This window comes from Pelobates fuscus, chromosome 6, assembly GCF_036172605.1.
Source record: "Pelobates fuscus isolate aPelFus1 chromosome 6, aPelFus1.pri, whole genome shotgun sequence".
In the NCBI taxonomy this organism is placed as follows: Eukaryota; Metazoa; Chordata; class Amphibia; order Anura; family Pelobatidae; genus Pelobates; species Pelobates fuscus.
The window spans coordinates 306,116,433-306,141,736 of record NC_086322.1 but is presented as its reverse complement, the minus strand read 5'-3'; the positions used below and the strand labels follow the sequence as shown (position 1 = coordinate 306,141,736).

At 40.0% G+C, this 25,304-nt stretch overlaps 1 protein-coding gene across 1 annotated transcript in view; it reads left to right on the top strand.

Annotated features, from left to right (window-relative positions):
• ATP9A (ATPase phospholipid transporting 9A (putative)) overlaps window positions 1-24,885 on the top strand; it is a 101,912-nt gene extending 77,027 nt beyond the window's left edge. Inside the window, exons 21-28 of the mRNA XM_063459699.1 lie at window positions 951-1,095; window positions 8,163-8,227; window positions 8,935-9,090; window positions 14,569-14,633; window positions 16,146-16,254; window positions 17,066-17,123; window positions 18,029-18,232; window positions 20,915-24,885. Coding sequence (XP_063315769.1) covers window positions 951-1,095; window positions 8,163-8,227; window positions 8,935-9,090; window positions 14,569-14,633; window positions 16,146-16,254; window positions 17,066-17,123; window positions 18,029-18,232; window positions 20,915-21,051 — 939 coding nt within the window. The 3' untranslated portion in view covers window positions 21,052-24,885. The remainder of the gene's footprint in view (window positions 1-950; window positions 1,096-8,162; window positions 8,228-8,934; window positions 9,091-14,568; window positions 14,634-16,145; window positions 16,255-17,065; window positions 17,124-18,028; window positions 18,233-20,914) is intronic.
• The last annotated feature ends 419 nt before the right edge of the window (window positions 24,886-25,304 follow it).

The window sequence follows — 25,304 nt, the reverse complement described above, 5'->3', positions numbered from 1 at the left end:
TCAGGGGTTTTCCTTATTTTGGATCAACAGCATAAATAATGAGTTTCAAAGTTGACCTTAATTGACTTTTGTCTTTTTATCAACCTAGACAATTATGTAATGATATGCTATAATTATAATCTGACAAATAGTATCATTTTTGATATGGACACTTACATTTTTTTTTTTTTTAGAAAATTTAAAATTAAAACGTGCATTTACGTTCGTAAATATTCCACTATTTGAATCCGTATTACATTCGGGGCAAAATTAGAACGTTTTTCGGTGAATTGCATTCTGGCAAATTTACACAGGAGAATTTTATTCCGGCGAATTCACCCAGGCAAAAAAAAACATTTTCATGGTAGCACAATGTTGTATAGTAGAATCGTGTATAAATGCAAATTAAATACACCAACAAAAAAAAAAAAAAAAAAAAATTTCAGTTTCCAGGTTTCAAACATTGAGGAGCACATTAGATTCGAGTAAATACGGTAAAAAGATGGAGACACACTCTAATTTATGGGTACAGAACCAAGAATATATCCGCAGTGTTGTATACACTTTGTATTTATCTTTCTTTTCACCCCCTCCTATTGTAGAATTGTGTGCATGCTCTAGATCTGTGTTTGAAAAGCAAAATCTTTACTATTACCGTTTACAGGAAAGACACATTCATAACAAAGTCTACAAACACTGCCAAAAATAACAAAGTATTTGTGACGGAAATGTGTGGGAGGGTGTGATATGTAAATCCTATCAGTCTTTATCAATACTGTCCCTTTCATACATGGAATTAATGAGACTGTTCATTTGAACCTTTGTTTTTATTGTAAAATGTCAGCCCGAGCTGGTGTATCAGCATTCTTCTTCCTAATCAGAATTCTTATTATTTTTTTATTATTAATATAGCGCTAGCAAATTCCGTGGCGCTGCACAATGGGTGTTTCAATCTCTGTTTTCCTGTTTAGGTTTGTCTGAAGTACTATGAGTATGAATTCATGGAGTTAGCGTGTCAGTGTCCCGCCGTGGTGTGCTGCCGCTGCGCTCCGACCCAGAAAGCTCAGATTGTGCGATTACTACAGGAACGGACGGGGAAACTCACCTGTGCTGTCGGTATGAAATGTTCCCCCGAAAATAGTGAAATGTTGCAGGATTATCTGTTTGTTGAAATCCTTCCTGATTGATTTTTTTTTCTCCGAATGGGAATAGAGAACTGCCAAGTGGTACCGAGAACTGAAATAGACAAACAAAAAGGGCGCAAAAATGGGTCAATCTGTGTACTGCGAAATACACACATAATATATATCTAAGCACAAAAGTCCTTGCACACAGACTGACCCAAATATTAAAATGCCGGTTGAAAGATAAGCCATAGCCGAAAATATAATATAGTAAAGGACGGCTTGCACTCACAGTCCTTTGGAGATAAAAAGCATTCCTTTATTAGAAGTTATTCCATAAAATCGATCAATCTATACAGGGAGTGCAGAATTATTAGGCAACTTAACAAAAAACAAATATATACCCATTTCAATTATTTATTTTTACCAGTGAAACCAATATAACATCTCAACATTCACAAATATACATTTCTGACATTCAAAAACAAAACAAAAACAAATCAGTGACCAATATAGCCACCTTTCTTTGCAAGGACACTCAAAAGCCTGCCATCTATGGATTCTGTCAGTGTTTTGATCTGTTCACCATCAACATTGCGTGCAGAAGCAACCACAGCCTCCCAGACACTGTTCAGAGAGGTGTACTGTTTTCCCTCCTTGTAAATCTCACATTTGATGATGGACCACAGGTTCTCAATGGGGTTCAGATCAGGTGAACAAGGAGGCCATGTCATTAGATTTTCTTCTTTTATACCCTTTCTTGCCAGCCACGCTGTGGAGTACTTGGACGCGTGTGATGGAGCATTGTCCTGCATGAAAATCATGTTTTTCTTGAAGGATGCAGACTTCTTCCTGTACCACTGCTTGAAGAAGGTGTCTTCCAGAAACTGGCAGTAGGACTGGGAGTTGAGCTTGACTCCATCCTCAACCCGAAAAGGCCCCACAAGCTCATCTTTGATGATACCAGCCCAAACCAGTACTCCACCTCCACCTTGCTGACGTCTGAGTCGGACTGGAGCTCTCTGCCCTTTACCAATCCATCCATCTGGCCCATCAAGACTCACTCTCATTTCATCAGTCCATAAAACCTTAGAAAAATCAATCTTGAGATATTTCTTGGCCCAGTCTTGACGTTTCAGCTTGTGTGTCTTGTTCAGTGGTGGTCGCCTTTCAGCCTTTCTTACCTTGGCCATGTCTCTGAGTATTGCACACCTTGTGCTTTTGGGAACTCCAGTGATGTTGCAGCTCTGAAATATGGCCAAACTGGTGGCAAGTGGCATCTTGGCAGCTGCACGCTTGACTTTTCTCAGTTCATGGGCAGTTATTTTGCGCCTTGGTTTCTCCACACGCTTCTTGCGACCCTGTTGACTATTTTGAATGAAACGCTTGATTGTTCGATGATCACGCTTCAGAAGCTTTGCAATTTTAAGAGTGCTGCATCCCTCTGCAAGATATCTCACTATTTTTGACTTTTCTGAGCCTGTTAAGTCCTTCTTTTGACCCATTTTGCCAAAGGAAAGGAAGTTGCCTAATAATTATGCACACCTGATATAGGGTGTTGATGTCATTAGACCACACCCCTTCTCATTACAGAGATGCACATCACCTAATATGCTTAATTAGTAGTAGGCTTTCGAGCCTATACAGCTTGGAGTAAGACAACATGCATAAAGAGGATGATGTGGTCAAAATACTCATTTGCCTAATAATTCTGCACTCCCTGTATATATTAAACATAAGATGTAAATATAGATTTTTTTTATTTTATTTTTTTAAATCTATTGGTCACTTCTCACATGATGTGTCCCCCAGCCATCAATAATCTTTCATATTTTGGGTGGGGGTTTGGTGCCAGAATTCAGAAGAAGTTTTGTTCGTCACTTTGCCTCGGATTTAGGAAATTCAAGTGATCTCCCGAACGGCCCAAATGCAGATCAATTGCAGTTCGGCCCAAACTGATTCTCCAAATCTACTCTCTGAATAAACTAGATTAACAACTTGGTTGGAGAGTTCTTCCAGCTCGACTCTAACTTGAATTTTGTGATTTCCCACAATGCCTGGTTTTTATATGTGTTTCTCTCTAAACTTCTGTTTTTTATTTTTTATTTTGTAATTCTTGAACTTGTTTGCTGCTCAAAATACAGAAAAGGGAGGTAAACAGAAATATTTTAATATTTTTCAAAAGCATCATTTAAAGTAATAAATATCTCAAAGATTTCAGATCTGCCTTTAACCCCTTAAGGACCAAACTTATGGAATAAAAGGGAATCATGACATGTGTCCTTAAGGGGTTAAATGCAGGAGAATCTGGAGGTGATTAAAGGGGGAGTCAAATCATTTTATAAAACTTATTTTTTTTTTTTTTTTTTAAATGGTTGATGAGCTCAACATAGACCAGAGATCTGAATGAGCAATTTGTTTGGTTTAGATTTTTCCTACCACGTCCTACACACACCGCAAGTGATTTTAATTTCTTTGTAAACTGACCAATGCAAACTGAAGATTATGCTTTAGCTTTAGTGTAACGAATAATCTTAATTTTAATAATGACAGGAGGCGAGTATTTTGCATAATCTTCCTTTACTACTAAATAGCAGCAAAGACATATAGAGGAAAAAAGGAACCAATCAGAAACAGGCAGAGAGTATAAGATACGCCTTCCACTGAGTCATTTTCTCTTAATAACGGCAACATCACAAGTCACACGATCAACTGAAGAACCATACGGAATAACGAAGACAGTTCAAATTTCAGGTTGGAACTGGGAACAACGAATATCCTTGTACGCTTGATGTAGAAGATCCCTTTGTGTCTTTTAAGCTGAAAGAGACCGAGCACGTTTTATTGATATGAAATGTAAACCTGAACAATATGAGTAACCCTCACATAAAAGGTGCGCAATAATTCGGCACTATCACGATCTATCATGATCTATAAAATGGAACCTACGTACCATAATATAGCTACCTAATATAGAATATCCATACATTTATCAACTATATAAGAAAAACAACCCCAACTTTCCATTTAGAATGAATAGAGTCAGTTACGTAATCACAAGAAAACGACCAGTACCCTATTGATAACATACATCACCTACCTGGAGATGTGAACCCACCTGAATGGGAGGGAAATTCAATAGGGGGGGGGGGAATACTCGCCTCCTGTCGTTATTATAATTAGGATTATTAGTACACTAAAGCTAGCATAATCTTCAATTTTATCACATGACAGGAGGCTTTATATTTAGAATTAGCGCTAAGGTAATAGAGAGAAAGCGGTAATGGAGGACGGGTGAGAGTAAATCATCCAAAAGGTGGGTTCTCGGCACCAGGCTGCCGAGAGCAATAGATCTCATAAGGAGGCCCCCGCTGTGAAGGCGGAAGAGGCAGCCGCACCCCAAACAGAGTGCACGCAGAAGGAAGGGTCAATCCTGGAAAGAGATAAAAGCCATTGTACCCAGAGGGTCATGGTGGTAACCAAGATTTGCCCATGTGGCTTAACGTAGGATACCAGCCGTACATAGACCTGCAGTGTCTGGACCACGTAAAAGTTGGGTTCCGATGGAAAAAATTTGTAAAAAGCCGATGTTGAGTCCATCTTGTACGTCGAAACACCCGAAGAGGGACACCTTTCGGAGAAAACGAGAAGGCGTCCACGTGGAATGGTCGAATGTCCAAAATCTGACCAATTGACCTGTGAATTCCAAGCTGAGAGGGGCCCATGCGTCCCAGAGTATATCTCTAGCCGTTGATGATAAGTCATCGGTGCATCAAGCACCCCCGAAAGACTCGAGGCGACTAAAGAGAGATGTCCTTCTTGTAGCATGGGATGAGGATTCCCCATGGAATCCATGAGTATCATCTGATCGTCTGTTAATAGTGGAGGGTCCTGGTATGACAATGAGAGGAGATCTGGGGACCAAGGTTGACTCTGCCACCAGGGCGTCACCAGGGGGCTTGCCATTTCTAGCCATCTGATGTGTTGAACCATTTTTGCAATCATTGCAAAGGGTGGAAATGCATAAGTCCCTTCTGATGGCCATGCCTGCAGGAACGTGTCTACCGCTGCACCCTCCAGGTCTGGTAATCCGCTGTAGAATATCGGTAGTTGGCGGTTTGTGCTAGACGCGAAAAGTCGATCGTGAGCGGACCTCTCAGGTTGTTCAGTGTTGCCAATGTGTGTGGAGCTAGGTGCCAATCATTGATGTCCCTCCAGTGTCGAGAGGTTTCCCCTGGAAGATGTTCCACCATCAATGTGGTATTGCGTGGTAGGCAATAGTCGAAGATTTCCTTTGTGAGGTACGTTGGTTTCTGAGAACAAATGCCACCTAAGTGGTTGATGTGATAAAGTGCGGAGAAATTGTCCATGCATAGCAGGATACAGCAATTGGATCTCCCTTTCGTTAGACTTCAGATAGCAGAGGCGCCTGCTAACAATTCCAGACATGTATACCGTCGAGCCACCATCAAAATTCTTGTCTGATTTCTTACCATCATGGGTACCAGTGAAAAAGGGTGGTTATGATTCTGGTCGGAGAGTAGAATGTCATCCAGGAATGTTGTCCATCGTATGCATTGACCCTGTAAGTAAGCCATCACTGGTTTCAGAAACTTTCGCAAAGCACTGTGGTGCCGAACGGAGCCCCGACGGGGAGGCAGGTGAAATGCAATGGTGTACCGTTCCAGAGGAACTGTAAGGAGGGACAACTGCCATTGTCAGGCAGGTAGTGGTCTTTAAGTCCAGGCAGGTGAACCAGTCTCCTCCTTGCTGGAGGTGCCGCAATAGATGGATACCTTCCATCTTGAAATAGTGGTATGTAAAAATGTTTAACCAGGAAAGAGACATTCAGATATTTCCTGGTTTCCAAGTGCATCCTATTGATGTAACTTTTACCCAATTTAATGGTATTAATTTTATCTACCTCAAAAGGGCTGAGTTACCCTGCTGGGGAATTGAACCTGTGACCCCCAAGGGTTGAGCAGATTCTTCTGACAAAGCATCAACCTTTCATGAAAGGCTCACCAAATAATTTCCATGTGCCTGTGGGCCTAAGATTTTAGCCCCGAGGTTTACCAATTTGCCATCAATTCGGAATAAGGCTGCCCAGCGTCTCTCCGAAAAGAGGGCCATATTTGTGTTGCCCAGGAAGCAAAACATCTCTGGGGCCATTCACGAACATTGTGCGCCCCGTCGCGTGCGTTGTCTGTGGAAAGGAGTGAGCCTGGGTGTATGCCTCATCTATTAGGGTCAGAACCCGGGCGAGTGGCCCGACATGATCGAGGGGCTTATCCTGGGCTCCCTTGCACCCTTTCTCAACTCTTTTCCTTGAGTCTCTAGCCCCTCGTGCAATGAAGGCCAGCATCATCTGGTCAAATTCTGGGATATAGGCGACCTTATCCGGAGTGCACTCTGATCTCAGCCGCTTGCAGACCTCCTTGTACAGTGCCTTCCGTAGCCAGAAGTGCATGTGTCCAACCTCCCGAACATGGGTGGCGAATGTTTCTCGGGTCAAAGAGCATTGGCCCGTGGTGTCAAAAAAGAGAGCTCGCTGAAACCAGCTCTTCCTCCACATCATATATATTTTTTGGAACTGTGACTTGGACTCTGGTCTTTGGTTTAAAAATAAAATAAAATTCTGATTATAGAGATAATGTCAACTAGGTTTGTTGAGACGTGGTTAATTTGATGATGTACACCTTTTGAGATCCATATCCATTATATTTACAAACCTTGAACTCTTTCAAGAAGTAGCTTTGCAAGTGTTGTGGTTGTATTTTGCTTTACTTTCTGTTTATACGTTAAGGCATGTGTAGGCGTGAAGATCAAATTAATGCATTAGACACACCAGTAAATTGTGACAGCAAATTTTATCCAGTTTCCCCATCTTGTATGTCCTTATACATATCCTAAGTATTCTTCAATTCCTTTACTGTGTTAGCCTTGTACACATCCTGAGCATTCTTCAATTCCTTTACTGCGTTACCCTTATACACATCCTGAACATTCTTCAATTCCTTTATTGCGTTAGCCTTATACACATCCCGAGCATTCTTCAACTCATTTACTGTTAGCCTTATACACATCCCGAGCATTCCTTAATTCCATTACTGTGTTAGCCTTATACACATCCTGAGCATTCTTCAATTCCTTTACTGTGTTAGCCTTATACACATCCCGAGCATTCTTCAATTCATTTACTGTGTTAGCCTTATACACATCCCGAGCATTCTTTAATTAATTTACTGTGTTAGCCTTATACACATCCTGAACATTCATCAATTCTTTTACTGTGTTAGCCTTATACACATCCTGAGCATTGTTCAATTCCTTTACTGCGTTAGCCTTATACACATCCCGAGCATTCTTCAATTCCTTTACTGCGTTAGCCTTATACATATCCTGAGCATTCTTCAATTCCTTTACTGTGTTAGCCTTATACATATCCTGAGCATTCTTCAATTCCTTTACTGTGTTAGCCTTATACACATCCCGAGCATTCAATTCCTTTACTGTGTTAGCCTTATACACATCCCGAGCATTCAATTCCTTTACTGTGTTAGCCGTGTACACATCCTGAGCATTCTTCAATTCCTTTACTGCGTTAGCCATATACACATCCCGAGCATTCTTAAATTCCTTTACTGTGTTAGACTTGTACACATTCCATATCTCATTTGTTGATTCCTACAGAGTTAGTTTTTACAGGAAGTAATGGTGGTTGTCTTTCCAATTTAAATGTAGGTAATGGTCAGTTCACTGATGCACAACATCGTAGTTCTAACTGTTGTTTTTGCCATTATGTTTGTACCCTTTGATGTAATTTTGTCCTCTAAGAAGTAAACACAAGGCCACAAAAAAATATTCACAAAAAATATATATCGTTATTTCCTTTTGAAAGGTGGTAACTTGTCTTTTAGGAAGACTCTCACTCACGTTTGTCATTCTAGAATTAGGCATATTGTATTATTAGTTGTACCCAAAACATATCAGAGATGTCATGAATCTAGTCCTCATTAATATGAATACTGTGTTTGATTATCACTGTGTGCATTGCAGGTGACGGAGGTAACGATGTGAGCATGATCCAAGAAGCTGACTGCGGAGTAGGAGTGGAAGGAAAAGTGAGTATTTATTGACGGAGAGTAATGGGAGTTACAGTGTAGTGTAATAGATTAGTTACATTTATTTTAATGAAATGTAATAGGAACATTTGAATTTCAGACTTTCCATACAAACAAGAGACAAGTCATAAAAAAAGATTGACCAAAAAAAGAAATAGCCTAACGTGGTCTACAGAGTAAAATTAACTAATGGCAGATACATGTTGGCCTAAAGTGGCTCTGTCACCTTTTATTCCCTATAGGTATGTCCCAAATCCACCCTCTGCCGCCCCATTTAAAAAATTTTTTTTTAAACTAAGTTTATTTTTTGGGAGCGGCGTGTCACTGTGTTGGCTCTTGCGCAACTGCGGGCATCGGCACAGTTCCTTTGGAAGACGTTGGGTTTCAAATGACTTACAAACCCAACGAAGGACAGAACATCAAATTATCAGCCACCTCAGAAACAAAGATGGTGGCACCATGAAAGCAGACCCAGTGGAACTGGCACAACATTGGAAAAGGTAAGTTGTCTCTGGGCATGAAATGGTTGGAAAGGGCTATAGGGAGGTACCTTTGGCCCATCCCCCAAATTACTGACAGAGACGTTTTAAATGGTTAAGTCCATGTGTTGTATGGAAAGTCTCAGTCATGGTTTTGAGGGAGAAAGTTTTTGAGTCGTATAGAAGGCATCTATAGTTTTTTACTGTTGTGGGTTTGTTTGATTTCAGGAAGGGAAGCAGGCATCGCTTGCTGCAGATTTCTCCGTCACACAGTTTAAACATTTGGGAAGGTTACTTATGGTGCATGGGAGGAACAGCTACAAGCGATCATCGGCCCTGAGCCAGTTCGTCATCCACCGGAGTCTGTGTATCAGCACAATGCAGGTAAAAACTAATCTGGCCGTGCCAACACCTTTTTACTTCCTACTCATTGACCACGGCTGTTTCTTTAAAGCGACTCCCTTTGCAGGCTTTGTTTAGAAATGTATCCTTTTTTTTGTTCCTCGATTTTGTCTTGTTTTTATTTTATTTTTATTTTTTTAAATTCCCCTTTTTTTTAACACGAGACTTTAAAGAAAAGAAAACTGAAAGAAAAAAAATCACTTGGCTGCATTGAATAACATTTTAATTTAGATAATTATTACAGTAAAAAGCAGACTTCGAATTAGAAAACTGCAATACCGTGGCTTCCCGAAGTAGTACTGAAATTCATGGTTTTAAAGTGTTCCATGTAAGAACTATAAAATAAATACATAAATTAAAACAATCAAGTTGAGAACAATGATTATTTAAAAATAGTTGAAATTAACAATTCTGCTAAATGTTTTCTGAACTCTCCTGAACAGAGTTTTTGTTAAGATGACCGATCCAATTTAAAGGTTAAAATCTTGATATCGGAAGGGAGTGACCTGCCGCGGAGCTGAATGGAAGTGCACTAGCTCAGCTCCTCCAACTCGGACAGGCAATCCTCTGCAATCGAAAACTTGAAGAGGACATGGGTAACCCGAAAAAGCAGTATAACCCTCACACCGCTTCAGGGAAAACCCCCACGCATAAATCTTCAGAGACCGTGAAGGAGATGCCTCAGACAAAAATGGCGCCGACACAGGCTTCAACGGCCTCCTCCCCACAGAGCCTAGCTCCGTTGGAAGGCTCATCGCTGTCACAAGGACCTATTTCCAACACTCACAGAACTCTTTAACTTTATATTGGTGGAACCCAGTGAGACTTGCATAGCACTGGACAGGGTCCACCGATCCCTCAGACCCTGAGGCGCGACCGATGAGGAGCCGAGAGACGTAATTTGCCGCATTCTCTACTTCACACTGAAAGATCGAAAAATACGAGAATTTAGAAATACCACATGACCCTTATTGTTCCGTGGCCACCCACTCCAAATCTATCCGGATGTCTCTTGGCTTACACTACAAGCAAGAAGAACACTAAAGCCTATAACGGAACATCTACGGAACCGAGACCTGAGGTACAGATGGGGCTTCTGCTTCGCACTCATTGTCAACCACAAGGGTACTACACATTTCTGCATATCTAGATGTGAAGCCATTTCTGCAGGCTTTGGACCTCCCGGATACACACATCCCAGACTGGTACTCCCCTTAACCAGATTCTGGGTCTCAGAGCCTTCCCCAGCAGCATAGATGGCAGAAACAAAGAACGGAACCTCGACCCGGCTCTTTATGCCAAGGCCCATCTACGGGACACTAAACATACACGCCATTTGCTGGGATTACAAACCTGCTTTAACTGGACTGGGTGAATGGACCATGGCATTTGGGATTCTTACCCGAAATTCCCCTTAGCACTTCGCCGATGACCAGACAAGCAAGAACTCTATCTCCGGGACCTCATTGCATAATCCTAGGGACGTATACACAAGGACGTCTGGATGCCGGTCTAAGATCCTGGGTGTATTAACAACGCAATGAACACTAGGCTAAGAGTTGAACTCTTGAACCACTTATGACAACAGGCAGGTCGTATGTTGCAGATTTTAATGATATGCTATAATGTTAGGGTATTACTATATGGTCCCCAAGCAGTACGCCCTGATTGGTAGCGTACAGGAAACATATCAATGTGGTTGTCTAATATGAAGATCTAGGGGAGATGGGGCTCATATTCTCATCCCCCTCACCACCTCTCTCCCATTGTCATAACACGCTGGTGATCACCATCCATCAGGTGTTTTTTAGAACCTCAAGATCAATCTTAACATCCTTTCTCTGGTCACATCAGCACCCACGCATAGCTTATAACCTGCTGGTAAAACACAGGGAATCGGGGGGACTGGGGTTACCAGATATAGTGCAATATCAGAAAGCCACATACCTGGCCAGGTTATACGAGTGGACCGACACTAATAGGAAGTTACAATGGGTCAAGATTGAGGCAGTTGTCCTCGAGATACCTATTCACACTATCCCGTATCCCGTTTATCTGTCCGGTCATTTATTACACAAAAATCCCACCCGACTATCACAGCTACGATCATACTCTGGGAATCGATTAGACAAAGCGAACACCTGTCACCCCACCCCTCGCCCTTGTACTCACTGTCGCACAACCCTCTCTTTCCGGAAGGGCAACCGGGCACAACATATAGGTCATACATGACACACTGTTTCTCATGCTACAAACGATCACGCAAGGCAGCTGAATGAAACCGGTAACTCAAATTATCTCGACACAGCCCGCCACCGGTATATAACATCTCCAGTACACACAACTGGCCCACTTCATACGACGTACCAACCTACTACCGGAGGGAAATGGGGAACCTACTCAGCTTGAGCAACTATGCATACACCATCCACTGAAAAGAAAGCTTCTATCCTCCATGTATAACTTACTGCACACAGTCCAAAATCCAGGGCTCCCTCACTTCACAGAGAAATGGCAGGATGAATTAGCGCTGACAATCACACCAGGTCAATGGAAAGCTATCTTTATGCATGCACACAAGGCATCCACAAACCTTACATCCCAAGAGAGTAATTATAAACGCATTGCGTGTTGGAACTAATACACCGGCAAAGATCCATAAGATCCACAACTCGTCACCTGATACGTGATGGAGGTGTCCTCAGTCCAACGCAAATTCCTCACATATCTGGTGGCAATACCCCATGGTTCAGAAGTACTGGAAACGCATACACTCACTTATACAGACCATTACCTACACCACGCTCCCATTCTCCCCAGAACACATGCTATTCTTACTACCCCCGCAAAACCAACAGTGACAAGGGTACATACTATGCACTTACCTACTCGTAGCGGCGAATCAACTAATTCCGTCAAAGTGGAAACAGCCGAACCCACCTACAGTGAGGGAATGGATCGCAAGGGTAGAGAGTATAAAACAAATGGAAGAGATCACACACAACAGGGCAAAAGAATGCAGGAAATGTATAGAAACATGGGGGACATGGACAGCCTTACATGGGGCAGAAACCCAGCCTCACTGAAAACCTCCTCACCCCCTTCTTTGGCATGTGTATATACCATGGGCGCCACTCACAATGCAACCTTAATCACAAGGCTCCACTTAAGCAGATACATGGCATTTCTGGCTATCGCTCCCCTACCAAAGTTGCAGGGCTGTCAGACCGGGTGTTGGGCGAGTCTGATCTATAGCAGGCATTCAGGAGCAGGGGGGAGATAACATGTTTATATTTATCCTATATATCCCAGTTTCACAAGGGTAGTCCGCAGCTGTCGGTCGCATTGGCTGAGAAATGTCCAGTGGTCAGATAGGTGTTATTTTAAGGAATTAACAAAACACGTTCGTATATGATCCAGGGACCTTGGGTCTTAGTCGAAGCAGAGTTAAAACGGAGCATAACAATTATTGCTATGGATCAGCTTTTCCCTATGCTACACTTTACATTGTATCAGTATGTTCATCGACTGTCGATAATATCTGTTAATCGCTGCAAAACCATTGGCTTCTAACCGTTAATTTTCTAACCAACCTGTTGGTGATTCTATGTACCAATTGGACATTATACAATAAAACCTTTTAAAACACAAAAAAACTAAAGTGTTGATATCGATGACATATTTTCTTTGTAAAGATGGAAATGGCTGGATTCTGAGAGGCCATGCGAACACTCCGTAAATAGCCGCGCTTGTAAACAGAAGGAAACGGTACAATTGAAGTGCTGACAGAAAGCGTCATATAATGACTAATGCGGCTTAATAGAAGGAAATTCTTTCTTCAAACAATGTTAGTCCAAATAAACAAACAGTCCGTGATACGGCCATGAATACAAAATAGAGGACTAATTACACCGCGTTTTATAGAATCGCTCTGTGCAGTGATGCTGTCCTGCTCCGGGCTGTGGATAATTTTAGTGTTTGAACTAGTTACCAGGTTTAAACTGGATGAGTTATAGTTTTTGTCTTTATAATCAATCTAATACAGAAAGAGGAAAAATAATAAAAGGGGATTGGAGACCTGATAAGACCACCTGGTATCTCGCCCAATTCCTTGGAAAGTGTGTGTTGATTTCAGGAGACCTGACCCGAGTGTCTACAAAAACCGCAGAGGTCCGTGAGCTCTGAAGGTCATTTCATTATGGTTATCCTCTCAGGTGGAGACTGTGGGGCAGAAGGCTATCCTCTCATTAACCTAAACTATATTAGACTGGAGGAGAGGGAGCAAGGATTATGGGGTGTATCTGCCTGACATACACAGATCCCTTGCTCCCAATTCTAGACTTTCAAGTAAAGATGAGGCTGGAGGGGGCCCTGTACCCCCAGAACCCAGTGTGTGTTCTCATCTGCTCCCCCCTGCAAATTTTTTTTCCAAATACTCTTTTATTTTCATGCATATTTCCATTTTTAAAACCGAGGTCATGAAATGTATTTTATTGAATTTATGAATTTTGATAATCCCTTTTAATCTACCCAGTGAAATGACAGAAATAGCTCCCTTCTCTGCTATACGTTCTGTATCACTTAAAGCCCATCTCAGAAAGATTCAATATGCGGTATAGCTAGTTAGGAAGAAAATGACCAGGTGCATCTTGGGGAATATGTTCTCAATGCAAGTAAAAGGGAATGTAAGTTTCATTAGTTTATACAAATAGCTTTCATCTTTCAAATGAACCATTTAAAATCAGACTAGCTTTATGCTTTGTGAATTAATGCAATACAAATTCACAGGATTAAAAAACATTTTAAGTGAACATTTTATTGTACAGTTTGGATATGATGATAATCACTCATCTAAACACATTGTCTAAGTTTTGGAAGTTTTGGTAACTTGATTTTGTGTAATTTGATTTTTCTCAACCCACATGAACCTTATTTTATAGTGCGCCGTGGGGTGGAGCGCAGCTAGGTTGTAACTTTTGTTTTTAATTCCACCAAAGTCACAGCTTTTAAAGTACTAAACGTACGCCATGGACTTCAGAGAGAGCTTTCCATAAATCACATTCCACAAAGCAGGATTTCCCCGATTATATTCTTTATTCAATAGTTTAGATTTTTAACCTATACTTCCTCCCCAGAGAGGTGTCCACACAATCACTGGGCAGCGTTCCCTATTCACATCGACCTCAGATAAACCGCAGCCCATCCACCTTAAAGCGGCAACCTAAAGACCAGTTTTTCAGAATGATAAAAACTTGCTTATGTTGACTGTGTAAGAGTTTCATTGAAATTACAAATGACTTTGTCTGATGGAGGACGTGCTTGGCACATCCCACCATCGTACTCCTGTGGCTGCAGTTGTTCTGGCTCCTGGATACAGTGTATACATTCTTCAAGCCACAATATATTCATTTCTTTAACATGTTGCAGATATAACTCAGTTGCATTTGTTCTATTTTACAGGCTGTGTTTTCCTCAGTATTTTACTTCGCCTCGGTCCCACTCTACCAAGGGTTCCTTATCATCGGGTAAGTAAATATTTACATATTGAAGATGTCCGTTGCTGGCCAGCTTCACTCATTGGCTGCACGATATGTTGCATTGATACTGTCCACGTAGTTTTTGTTATAATATATTGCCTGCGTACGTCCCACCAATCCGGGTAGGACACTTCGCATTATTGGAACACTAAGTTTATCCACAACCTCCTCACACTATCAGTCTCCTTCTCTTGCAGTAGCCACACTGTAAATATTGAGACAAACAGGGAACAAGTTATGCAAATCCTCACACATTACAACGTCGGCCGTGAGCTTTGCCCACGAAAAAGTCTAATCTTTGTCAGTCACAAGCCTCTAATTTATGTCTACGGAGTTTAATCCTGCATTGCGAGGGTTACATTGTATCGGAAGCCACTGACTCCGTTCTGCTCAGAGCTGGGATTTCTAGGACTAATAATTCTGTTATCTGCTTCCTACTTACGCACGCAGTTAGCTGAACTACAACTCCCAGAAACCCTTGCTGTGCTTCATGATGGGAAGTACAACTGTGTTCTCGGAGATTGCAGGTAAAGCGGTAGGGACAGAAAGTACAGCAATCCGCAAAAAGGACGTGTATTATAATGGATGAGGTCGAAAACCAGCAGTGGGGTTAGCAAGGCTGTGCTGGTGTCTGAATTGTCCCTTGAAGGACCTTTTTTTTTTTTCTATTCTTCCTCAATATAGTAAATGTATTCAATCTATTAATCGGTTTCTGCCACCTGTACCGGAGAGCATTACTATGGATCCACTTCATTCTAGGAACAGGTCTTTGCTGTGGGTGCTTAGAAACCTGATACAATAACTAGTCACCAAGCCGTCTCCCATGGCTGAGTCCTCAGTGGGAGCTTTCCTATAGTAACAATGTAATAACAGTACAGTATCTATCATGGACCTTCTTCAGCCACTTTGTCAGGAAGAATCGGGAAAACCATAAAAGGACTGACTGCTTGCTATTTTCAAATCTCTTTATCCACCCTTCCTGCGTGGTCCTGGACCGTATCATAGTCAGAGTAAGGCCACCCCACCCCGCCACGCACAAGTGCAGGTCTCTTTGAATTGGTGGTCCCCGAGGGCCAGAGCAATGTAATCAGGATACAGACTAGGTCACTCGCCAAGCACTCTTTATATTACACAAGGCATTATTATGGGAATTAATTTCAGGAAAAGCTGATTGAGTGAGTCACAGCGCCTAATAAAAGATTCGAGTGTTACACCTTTTTATGGACACTTGTGTTTATAGCAGCCAAGCATCGCGGTGTCCTAAATGTGTAGAAAGGGGGTACAAACACACCCCGATGCTAACAGAGGATAATTCAGCGGCAAAATAATAAAAATAAATAAATGGGGCAATCGGGGGAAGTTTTCTTTACACATAATATAGAAATTCTATCCATTTTCTACAATGTCTAGTTTTTGCATGTCTCATTAAGAGTTCAGTTCTGATTTCTGGTCTAAATTCTCCGTATAACTGGAATGGGCTATTTTTCTGTGTCCTTCCAGCTATTCCACAATCTACACGATGTTCCCCGTGTTTTCTTTGGTTCTGGATAAAGACGTGAAGTCGGAAGTTGCCATGTTGTATCCCGAGCTCTATAAAGACCTCCTTAAGGTAAGTTCTCAGTTACCTGAATTAACAGCACCCAGAAAAAAAAGGTTATTAACTTTATTCATTACACAGTGTGACGTTGGACAAAGAAATGGATCTTGCTGAGTTAGAGCTAATTTGTTGCAAAGCACTAATAGAGAAGGAAGAAGTTATATTTTTATGGCTGGAAGTGATGTTTCCCCCCTAAGGGTTAATCCCACATATAAAAAATAAATAAATAAAGTAGGAAAGCATGGTTTACATTTTTTTTCTATTTTATGTTCTCTGTTTTTTATAAAAACATATTGATATATTACTGTCCCTTTAAATAACTGCTGGCAAATCATTCTACATATCAGGAACAAACATGGTTTATGTTAACTCATTGTTTTCTCTTCAGTCTGTTTAACAAGTAATAAGTAAATTTAATAACAATACAGTATATGTTAATTAAGTGACTGCTGCGTTTAAGAGCAGAACTGTTACATCTGAGATCCATGCAAAGCCCAGTCCCCAACTAAAGCTTAGCTACACGTTGTGCTTTTAGTTTACTAACATTTTAAAAACATTACGTTTTTCTTTTTTAAATATTTGTTATTTACCTGGAATGCCAGCGATGTTCTGTTTTTACCTTTGCGGCTTTATTAACACAGGGAGATCGATATATTTTGAATCCGCAATGCCACTTGTCTTGAAGTAACCGTTCGTAGCATGTTGCATGAAAAGTAACGTGATCATGTCCGATAAATCGCTTACTGAATTGGTTTCTAAGAAAAATATATGGATTTTATGTAATTTAGTAAATTCCCTTTTATATTGTTTTTATTTATTTTAGGGTCGACCTTTGTCATACAAAACATTTTTAATCTGGGTCCTAATCAGTATCTACCAAGGTAAGAATGTTCACAGAAGAACTATGTAATTAAGGAACAGGCAAAACACCATAACCACTGTAGGAGTGCCTAGTCTCCCCTCCCCTTCATTATAAGTAGTCAATAGAACTGTTTCACTTCTTACCTGGCGGAGCGATCAGCTGACATTTTCAAATACAGCTCGCAAATTTTCTAACACAGTGTTTATTGTATAGGCCCCTCAATACTTTTACCAGTAGCCAGTTTGGGAAATGTAAAATGCACACACAGCTCGTCCTGCATTTCAATGCTTGGCTCGTGGTGGCTAATAAGCTCTCGTTTACGTGTTTCTAGCTGTCCTTATAAAGTAGTGGAGGCATGGAGCGGCCTGCTATGGACACCATGTTAAGCAAACTTTTCTAAAACCGTCTCACTCCTTACATGGAGGGGGAGGGGCACCATAACCACTACAGCTTGGCATGTTTCATAAATGTTTAAAAATATAGTTAAAACCAAACAATGCAAAGTAATTGTAACTAATGTATTGAACCATATATTTACAAATTGAATTGTAACTTGAAGTGCAAAATTCAGACTAAGACAGCCGAGATTTTACTATAGAGTGAGATATTTGTTACCGGGTTCTTAATTCACTGTTTACGGAACTAATCCCAATATCTGTTAGCTGTAACAGTCATTTTCTTTACAGTTTATACAGAAACCAGAAATGATTTTCCTCGGCCACATCTCCTTCATTTTATTTATTCTGTGTTTTTATTGTAACTCTGTGTATCATTAGGACTAGACCCAACACATTGATTCTCTCCCACAATAAACAAACCTGATCCACACCCATCTCTTCTTTAACAGCCCGAAGTAAAAGGGAGCTGTGTTTGGATGAACTCGTTGATGTAGTTGTAACGTGGTTTTACTATTTCTCTGTACAGGAAGCATCATCATGTATGGAGCCTTGCTGCTGTTTGAGTCAGAATTCGTCCACATTGTAGCGATTTCGTTCACGTCTCTGATTCTCACAGAGCTGCTCATGGTGGCGCTGACCATCCAGACGTGGCATTGGCTCATGATTGTAGCGGAGCTGCTGAGTTTGTCCTGCTACATCACGTCTCTGGTCTTCTTACATGAATTTATTGGTAAGAGTGTGCGAGTGTTGGCATGGTGCAGATTGAGCACACGGACAATATGGTGGGATGAAGGATCAGCTGGGACCAAGGGTGCAGGTTTTACCCCCATCTTCTGGAACTCTGATAATGTACCCCTCTAGTGCTAGAATCTGCCATAATATGATGTCATAGCGCGTAGCCATGAGCCATCATAGGCGCACGCTTTACTGCTTCCATTGCAAAATGTTTACTATTATGTTAAAACCCAGAAACAGATCTCCTGTAATGGTACTCGTACTGCAAAAGGAGGTAGAGTGTCAGGGCAGGGATCAAACCGGGGCATTGCATATAAATTGTGTTTTAAAAGGACATTCTAGTCACCAAAACAACTTTAGATTAATGAAGCGGTTTTGGAGTATAGATCATTCATCTGAGGTCTCATTGCTCAATTCTCTGCCATTTAGGAGTGAAACCGTTTTATTTATACAGACCTAGTCACACTGACTGACACAGCCTGCATGAAACAAAATGGGTTCATTTTGTAATTAGATGTAACTTACTCTAGAGTTATCTCCTGCTCTGTAAACTGAATTTTAATCACACACAGGAGGCTCCTTAAGGGTCTAGCAAGCTGTGTACATAGCAGTAGAAAATAAATTCTAAATTAAACCGACTGTGCAATAAAGCAAGTGTAAGCATTAAATCTCACTTTACAGGAAGTGTTTAGGAACATTGCAAGTCACTGCTGGCTCCTAAAATTTTCCTTCCTAATTCTGCTGTTAGTGCTTTTGCCAATGCAAAACCCTGCAATTGGAAGCATGCTGTACAAAAGGGGCAACCGTGTTTCCTAGACGATCTATGCCATATTTTAGGGAGTTCTTATGCTAATGGATTTAATTCCACATCCCAGCGCTGCTTAAGTAAGGCAAAATTAGTAAAACAATAAATATATTTGTATATTCCCCTAAACGTAAAGTTGTGAATCGAGTACAGCTTGCAAACGTACAAATCTGTTCTTGTCTCCCAACAACATTGTGTTTATTGTATAGGCAGACACCTCAATACTTTTACTAGAAGACAATCTGGGAAAAGACAAATATTAATAAATTCACAAGCATTTAACCTAGAAAAAAGTCTATATTTTACAATACTCACTCTTCTTTTTAATATGAATAAAGGCGAATTTATTTTTTTGTATAAACATAATAGCAGGTATTTGGTAATGATGTAATATTGTGCAGAAGAGATCTGCAGAAAAATGGGAAAATAAAAAATAAAAAAATTATCTTCATAAAAAGACAATAGGTTTAATTTCCAATCATTTCTGCTACCGACTTTGGGTGAAAGTTCACACATTGTGAATAAATATCACTCAAAGCGTCACCGACAGGAGAGAAATGAATTTTCTTGCTCACATTACACGATAACGGTGTGCTGTCACGGCTCATCATGTAACACAGCAGCTATCCACAGCTTCATACATCTTACCCCTGGGAAACCCTGGGAAGGGTGTGAGTCAGATACTACCAGTCCATGGAAAATATGGGGGACGCGTTCTCTTCCTAAAAACAAAATATTGGAAAAAGTTCTCTGTTTTGCAGAAGGACAACCATAAAACCTCATGACTGCTGACCCATTCTCCTTATACCTTCCCGTTGCCCTCCCAATAAAACACCACACACTTTTCTTGTGGATAAGGGCAACGGCCACAGCTTTATTAAATAAAATTCAAAACCAATAACCATAACCTGTCAGCTGTTGGGCGGTTAACCCAACAGACAGTTCTCCACCTCTTTTATCCAAGAGCCTCAACAGCCGGCACTTGCCATCAGCCCTTGTGCGGTCTGTCGTCTCCCCAACTCGACTCCGTGTCTTTCTCCTTTACTCCCAGTTGCACTGTCCAGGGATCCCGCCAAGCTGTGACAAAACAAGAAACAACAGCCAGACACCAAAACAAACAAACCAACACATACATAACCAAGGGGAGGGTGGGTGGGAATTTTTTACCAGTTTCCTTCAGAGTCTCTGCTGACTGGTAAGTCTCCTCCCCACTCCTTTCCCCAAACCCCATAACTTTGCAACATTGTATACACTTTAGCCCAGCCCCCATTTAATACATGGGCAGCAGTCATGATCCCCCTTCCCAAGGTGTACAGGGGGAAACTCCCGCTTTATACATCTTTAACTTGGTAAAATAAGTGTGTTTTTGTTAACATTGTTAAAACCTAATAAAGGGGAGCTTTCACTTTCCAAGATTTTTAATATTATCAGGATTATTTAATATTTAAATAACCCAATGGTGATACTGAGGCTAAAAATGACATTTTCTGAGAATTTACCCCCATATCAGCTGTTTTTACTTACATTTTGCAATTGAAATTTGCCAACATTGGGAGGTTGTGTTTACTTAGCCATATGTTTGAGGTCTGAAAAATAACATTTAATATTAGAAATCTGCCAACTTAGCTCACTGTCAATCATTGCTATAAACTCCGCCCCTTGCACCTAACAATCAGCATAGAGAGAGGAGGAGAATTGCCCCACCTCCAATGCAATGTGTGCCCTGACTGTGCCAGGACTGAGCTGGAGTCTGATCTAATCTGCTAAATTCGTAACATTTTAAAACTTAACAGAACTTCTAGTAGATATTCAATGTTTTATTTTCTGGTGTAGTTTCCCATTAAAATCTAATTCTTTTTCCTTTAATTCCAGATGTTTACTTTATAACAACGCTCTCATTCCTGTGGAAGGTCACGGTAATCACACTGGTCAGCTGTCTCCCGCTGTATGTTCTTAAATACCTGAGAAGGAAGTTCTCTCCTCCAAGTTACTCCAAACTCACCACCTAGATCCTCTTGCGAGGCGAACTCTTTGGTAAGGAGTTCAGCTTGACACGGAGACTATGAGATGCACAATTAGATTGTGCAGACACTGATACGTAATGCTGCTTTGATAAAAAGGGAACATGGGATTTCAACACTGGATTTTGGGCACTGGAAGACGAAGACATTCGGCACTTAACAATCGTTCCCTAGTGGGTCGAGGAACGCAAAGTGTTTTAAAAAAAGCAGGGTTCATTTTTGGATTGTTTTACCTCCACCCATGAACGTAACCTGGGCTACCTTTAGATGACTTGTATCGATGTACTTATCAATGGATTTCATGGATGTAAGAGAACTCATACAAACAGAATCTACACTACATGCTCTTTGGACTCTGGTCGCCTGAGAGTTTAGAACCACAAGGGGAATATGTTCTGCGAAATGCGTTTCATTTGCCAAAAACAAAGAATAACAGCGTTAAGGGTTAAAAAAACGAAACAAGCCGGGGTGATGTCATTTGACTAAAAGAACAAGCTTTGCTTATTTGCAAATTCAGCTGGCCATAAATTTCCATAAACAGATGCAAATTACAAATGGGATTCTAATAATACGGATCAATAACCTGCTTGAACATCGATGAAAGATTCAGATGGGATCAGAACGCAAAGTCCGAGTTGTCCTGCTGTGGGATAAGCCCTGCGTGCCCCACGCTCTCAGAACTTGAGTCACTTTAATTTGGGGGGGGGGGGGGAGGGGGATTGAAAGATCAAATTTTTTTGTTTTGTATTTTGATCATTCCAGGTTTATGGAGCTTTGATAAATTTGTTTTTACTTTCTCCTTTACAAATTAGTTTATTCCGTTCAACGCAGAGAGTTTGCAACAAAAAAAATTATCTAAAATTGCAAAAAACCTCTTAGTTTCGGCCTCACTTGTCATCTTCTTCCTACATTAAGAGACAATCTAGCATCTACATGATCCCAGTAACTGGATAGCCAGCGTGGCACGGCCAGGGCTCAAGAGATTTTCTAAAAACAAATGGCGCAGGTACCATAACTTGCACAGAAACCTGCATTGTACTGACACTATAATCTGGCAAAACCCATAGTGAGTAAATAAAGTCACTTATACTAAAATTTATATTTTGAGGTGAAAATGAAAACAAAAAAACAGTTAATTGTTTATTATACTCCTGTCTCACAAACCACTCCCCACTCGCATAGTAGACAGGACTAGTCTTATTAGAACATTAAATAAAATTCAATGGAGATCTAATTATTTAGTATTAAATAAATAGTAAAGGCTAAAGTAAAACATATTCAAGAGAAATAAATGTAAAACAATTAATTTATTTTTATTTTTAACATGACCCAAAACACAATATGCAGACTTGTTAAGGAGCTAAAAGCAGAGTTTGCAAAATGAATAAATACATTAAAATATGAAAGTGACTTTGTGGCCAGTCCTGAAATCTCCCTAAAGCTTCTATCGAAAAGTTACTAATATGAAAATATATATTTAAATGTCCCAATATATCTGACCCGATGTGCCAAAAAGAGTATCCTGGGTTAATTCTTTAAGTTATTTACATACCGTATAAACATCTATACAATATTTTATTTTTGTTGTTCTGTGTGTCCATTCTCTATTATAAACCCAGCTTTAGATATTCATAATATTGTCAAGTAACTAAAGATACCACAGGACACATTGTGCCATAGAAACACAAATCCAATTTATTTTATTGTTACCACTAATTTAAAACTCAGGGGTTCCTGCATAACAAGCAATTATACAGCGATTTTGTTCTCAAAGTGGAACTAACTCACTGTGAAGACAAATGGAAAATTCCTGTAGATGATTCGTTTTTAGAATTGACTCAGAATTGCTTGTTCTACAGACCCCCGTCAGCATCCACAATAACACACCATCACCACAACTGAATTGTGCAGTTTATTTATTACATTTAACCCCATAAGGACACATGACATGTGTGGCATGTCATGATTCCCTTTTATCCCAGAAGTTTGGACCTTAAGGGGTTAAACCGTGTTTAGTGAATGATCCCCTCACTGTGGCCAAACGTTGGTTACCCAGAGAGAAAATATAAATCAATAAAAAGTTAAATTTTATGCAAAAAGTCCCCATCTACTCCAAGAAGAAAGGTTCGATGCCTAATGGACTATATAGTCTGTTCGCCTTTTTTCTTTTTTTTATATATAAAGGAAAATACGCTGGTTTGAAAGCATCTCTACATAATAGATTTACGTTTCAATAAAAGAATCATTTAGCTTCTGCTTGTACGTTTGTGGGGCAACGCTCTCCCCGAGCTGACCCTCCTAGGAGAGGAAAGAGTCACTAATTTGGAAATTACATGATAGTCTGTGAAAGGTTCCAAAAATGATTCAAAATTAATTTTGCTTGTTTAATAAAATAAAAAATTAGATATGTAAATATAACCAACTAAAACACTTATTAAGTAACACTAATAATATTTAAGCAACACTAATATTTTTTACAAATATAGCACTTTATATATTACTATTTAATATTCAATTTAGTTTATTGAAGATTGGGGGAAACGTTAACCTGATGGTAAATGGTAGTCGTTTTATTCCCTTTCCTGCTGTGAGGAGGGGGGCTGCCCATCAGTCAATACTGCCATGGTTAGATCAATCAATTGATATTGTTTTATTAAAATAAAATCATGTATTATAGCATCCATGGTATTATTGTAATATATAAAAGCAAATACTTAATTGCATGGTATTTGGTCAGATAAGTGGTGTTTCCAACCAAAGGATAAAAAAAAAAAAAAAAAAAAAATTACAAATATTTTGATCTGTAATAAAACACGCAAAAGGGAATATTACTTGTATCTGTCTCCAGGGACATTTAAATGGCCATACATTTGTACTGTAGAGGCTATTGTAACAAACTGGATAAAGGGAAACAAATAAAATACTTTAGTCACTTGGAAGGAAAGGTTAATAATTATGGACAGCGCACTGAGAAATACCGTAATAAAGATTTCATGATATCTAGAACACCCTCTTTCTTTTAACGTGGGGTACCAGTTCTAAACCTCGAAGGTACTCAACCATCGCCAACTTTATTTCAAATAGCACTTCTCAATTAACAGAAGGAACACGGACATCCCTGGCTGAATATAGTTTACTGACCGAACACGAGGAAGAGGTTTCTAATTTGGGGAAGTTGGAGCTTTTTCATTTGCTAAGGATGCATATGATGTTTACCATTTTAAGGGTGTCTTAATATATTTTTATTTTCCAGCTTGTTACTTTAAGGACTTGAAATATGTATAAAAATGTGTCGTAGTTAAACCATTAAAATGTAATATAAATACTGTGATCAGGGATTATAACATGTGAATCCTGGATCCTGGACTGTGGGAAACAGTGATTATACAGAAGATATTCAATACCTACTAATACGCATGTGGTTTAGAACCAAAATGTTTGTTGCATCATTTGAAGTTACATAGTTACACAGTTACATAGTTACATAGCTGAAAAGAGACTTGCGTCCATCAAGTTCAGCCTTCCTCACATTTGTTTTTTGCTGTTGATCCAAAAAAGGCAAAAACACCCAGTTTGAAGCGCTTCCAATTTTGCAACAAGCTAGGAAAAAAATTCCTTCTTGACCCCAGAATGGCAGTCAGATTTATCCTTGGATCAAGCAGTTATTACCCTACATTGAAAGATTATATCCTTGAATATTCTGTTTTTGCAAGTATGCATCTAGTAGCTGTTTGAACATCTGTATGGACTCTGATAAAACCACTTCTTCAGGCAGAGATCTCCACATCCTGATTGTTCTTACAGTAAAAAAACCTTTCCTTTGCCTTACCCCTTAAGGACACATGGCATGTCTGACATGTCATGATTCCCTTTTATTCCAGAAGTTTGGTCCTTAAGGGGTTAAACGAAGTAAAAAACCTATTGGCCTTGTCACACTTGAATATGAACTAATCGAAACATTCAATCGGTTTACTTGTTGAAGGTGCAGTTCTTCTAAAAATAAGTTAATTTATTTGTTCCTTCGTTTGAATTTTTAGAATTAATGTAGTATCCGCTGCTTTGGCAATAGATGTTGAATAACGGATCAATGAAATCTCCTGGTGTTACATGACTCCGAGGCTACATTAACCCCCATGGCAGAAATATGAATTCAATGTGATTTTGATTATTCCTGGGCAAGGTATAAATATTCAGCACTAATAAGGAGGATTTGGTTCGTAATATCTACTCATTCACACAAA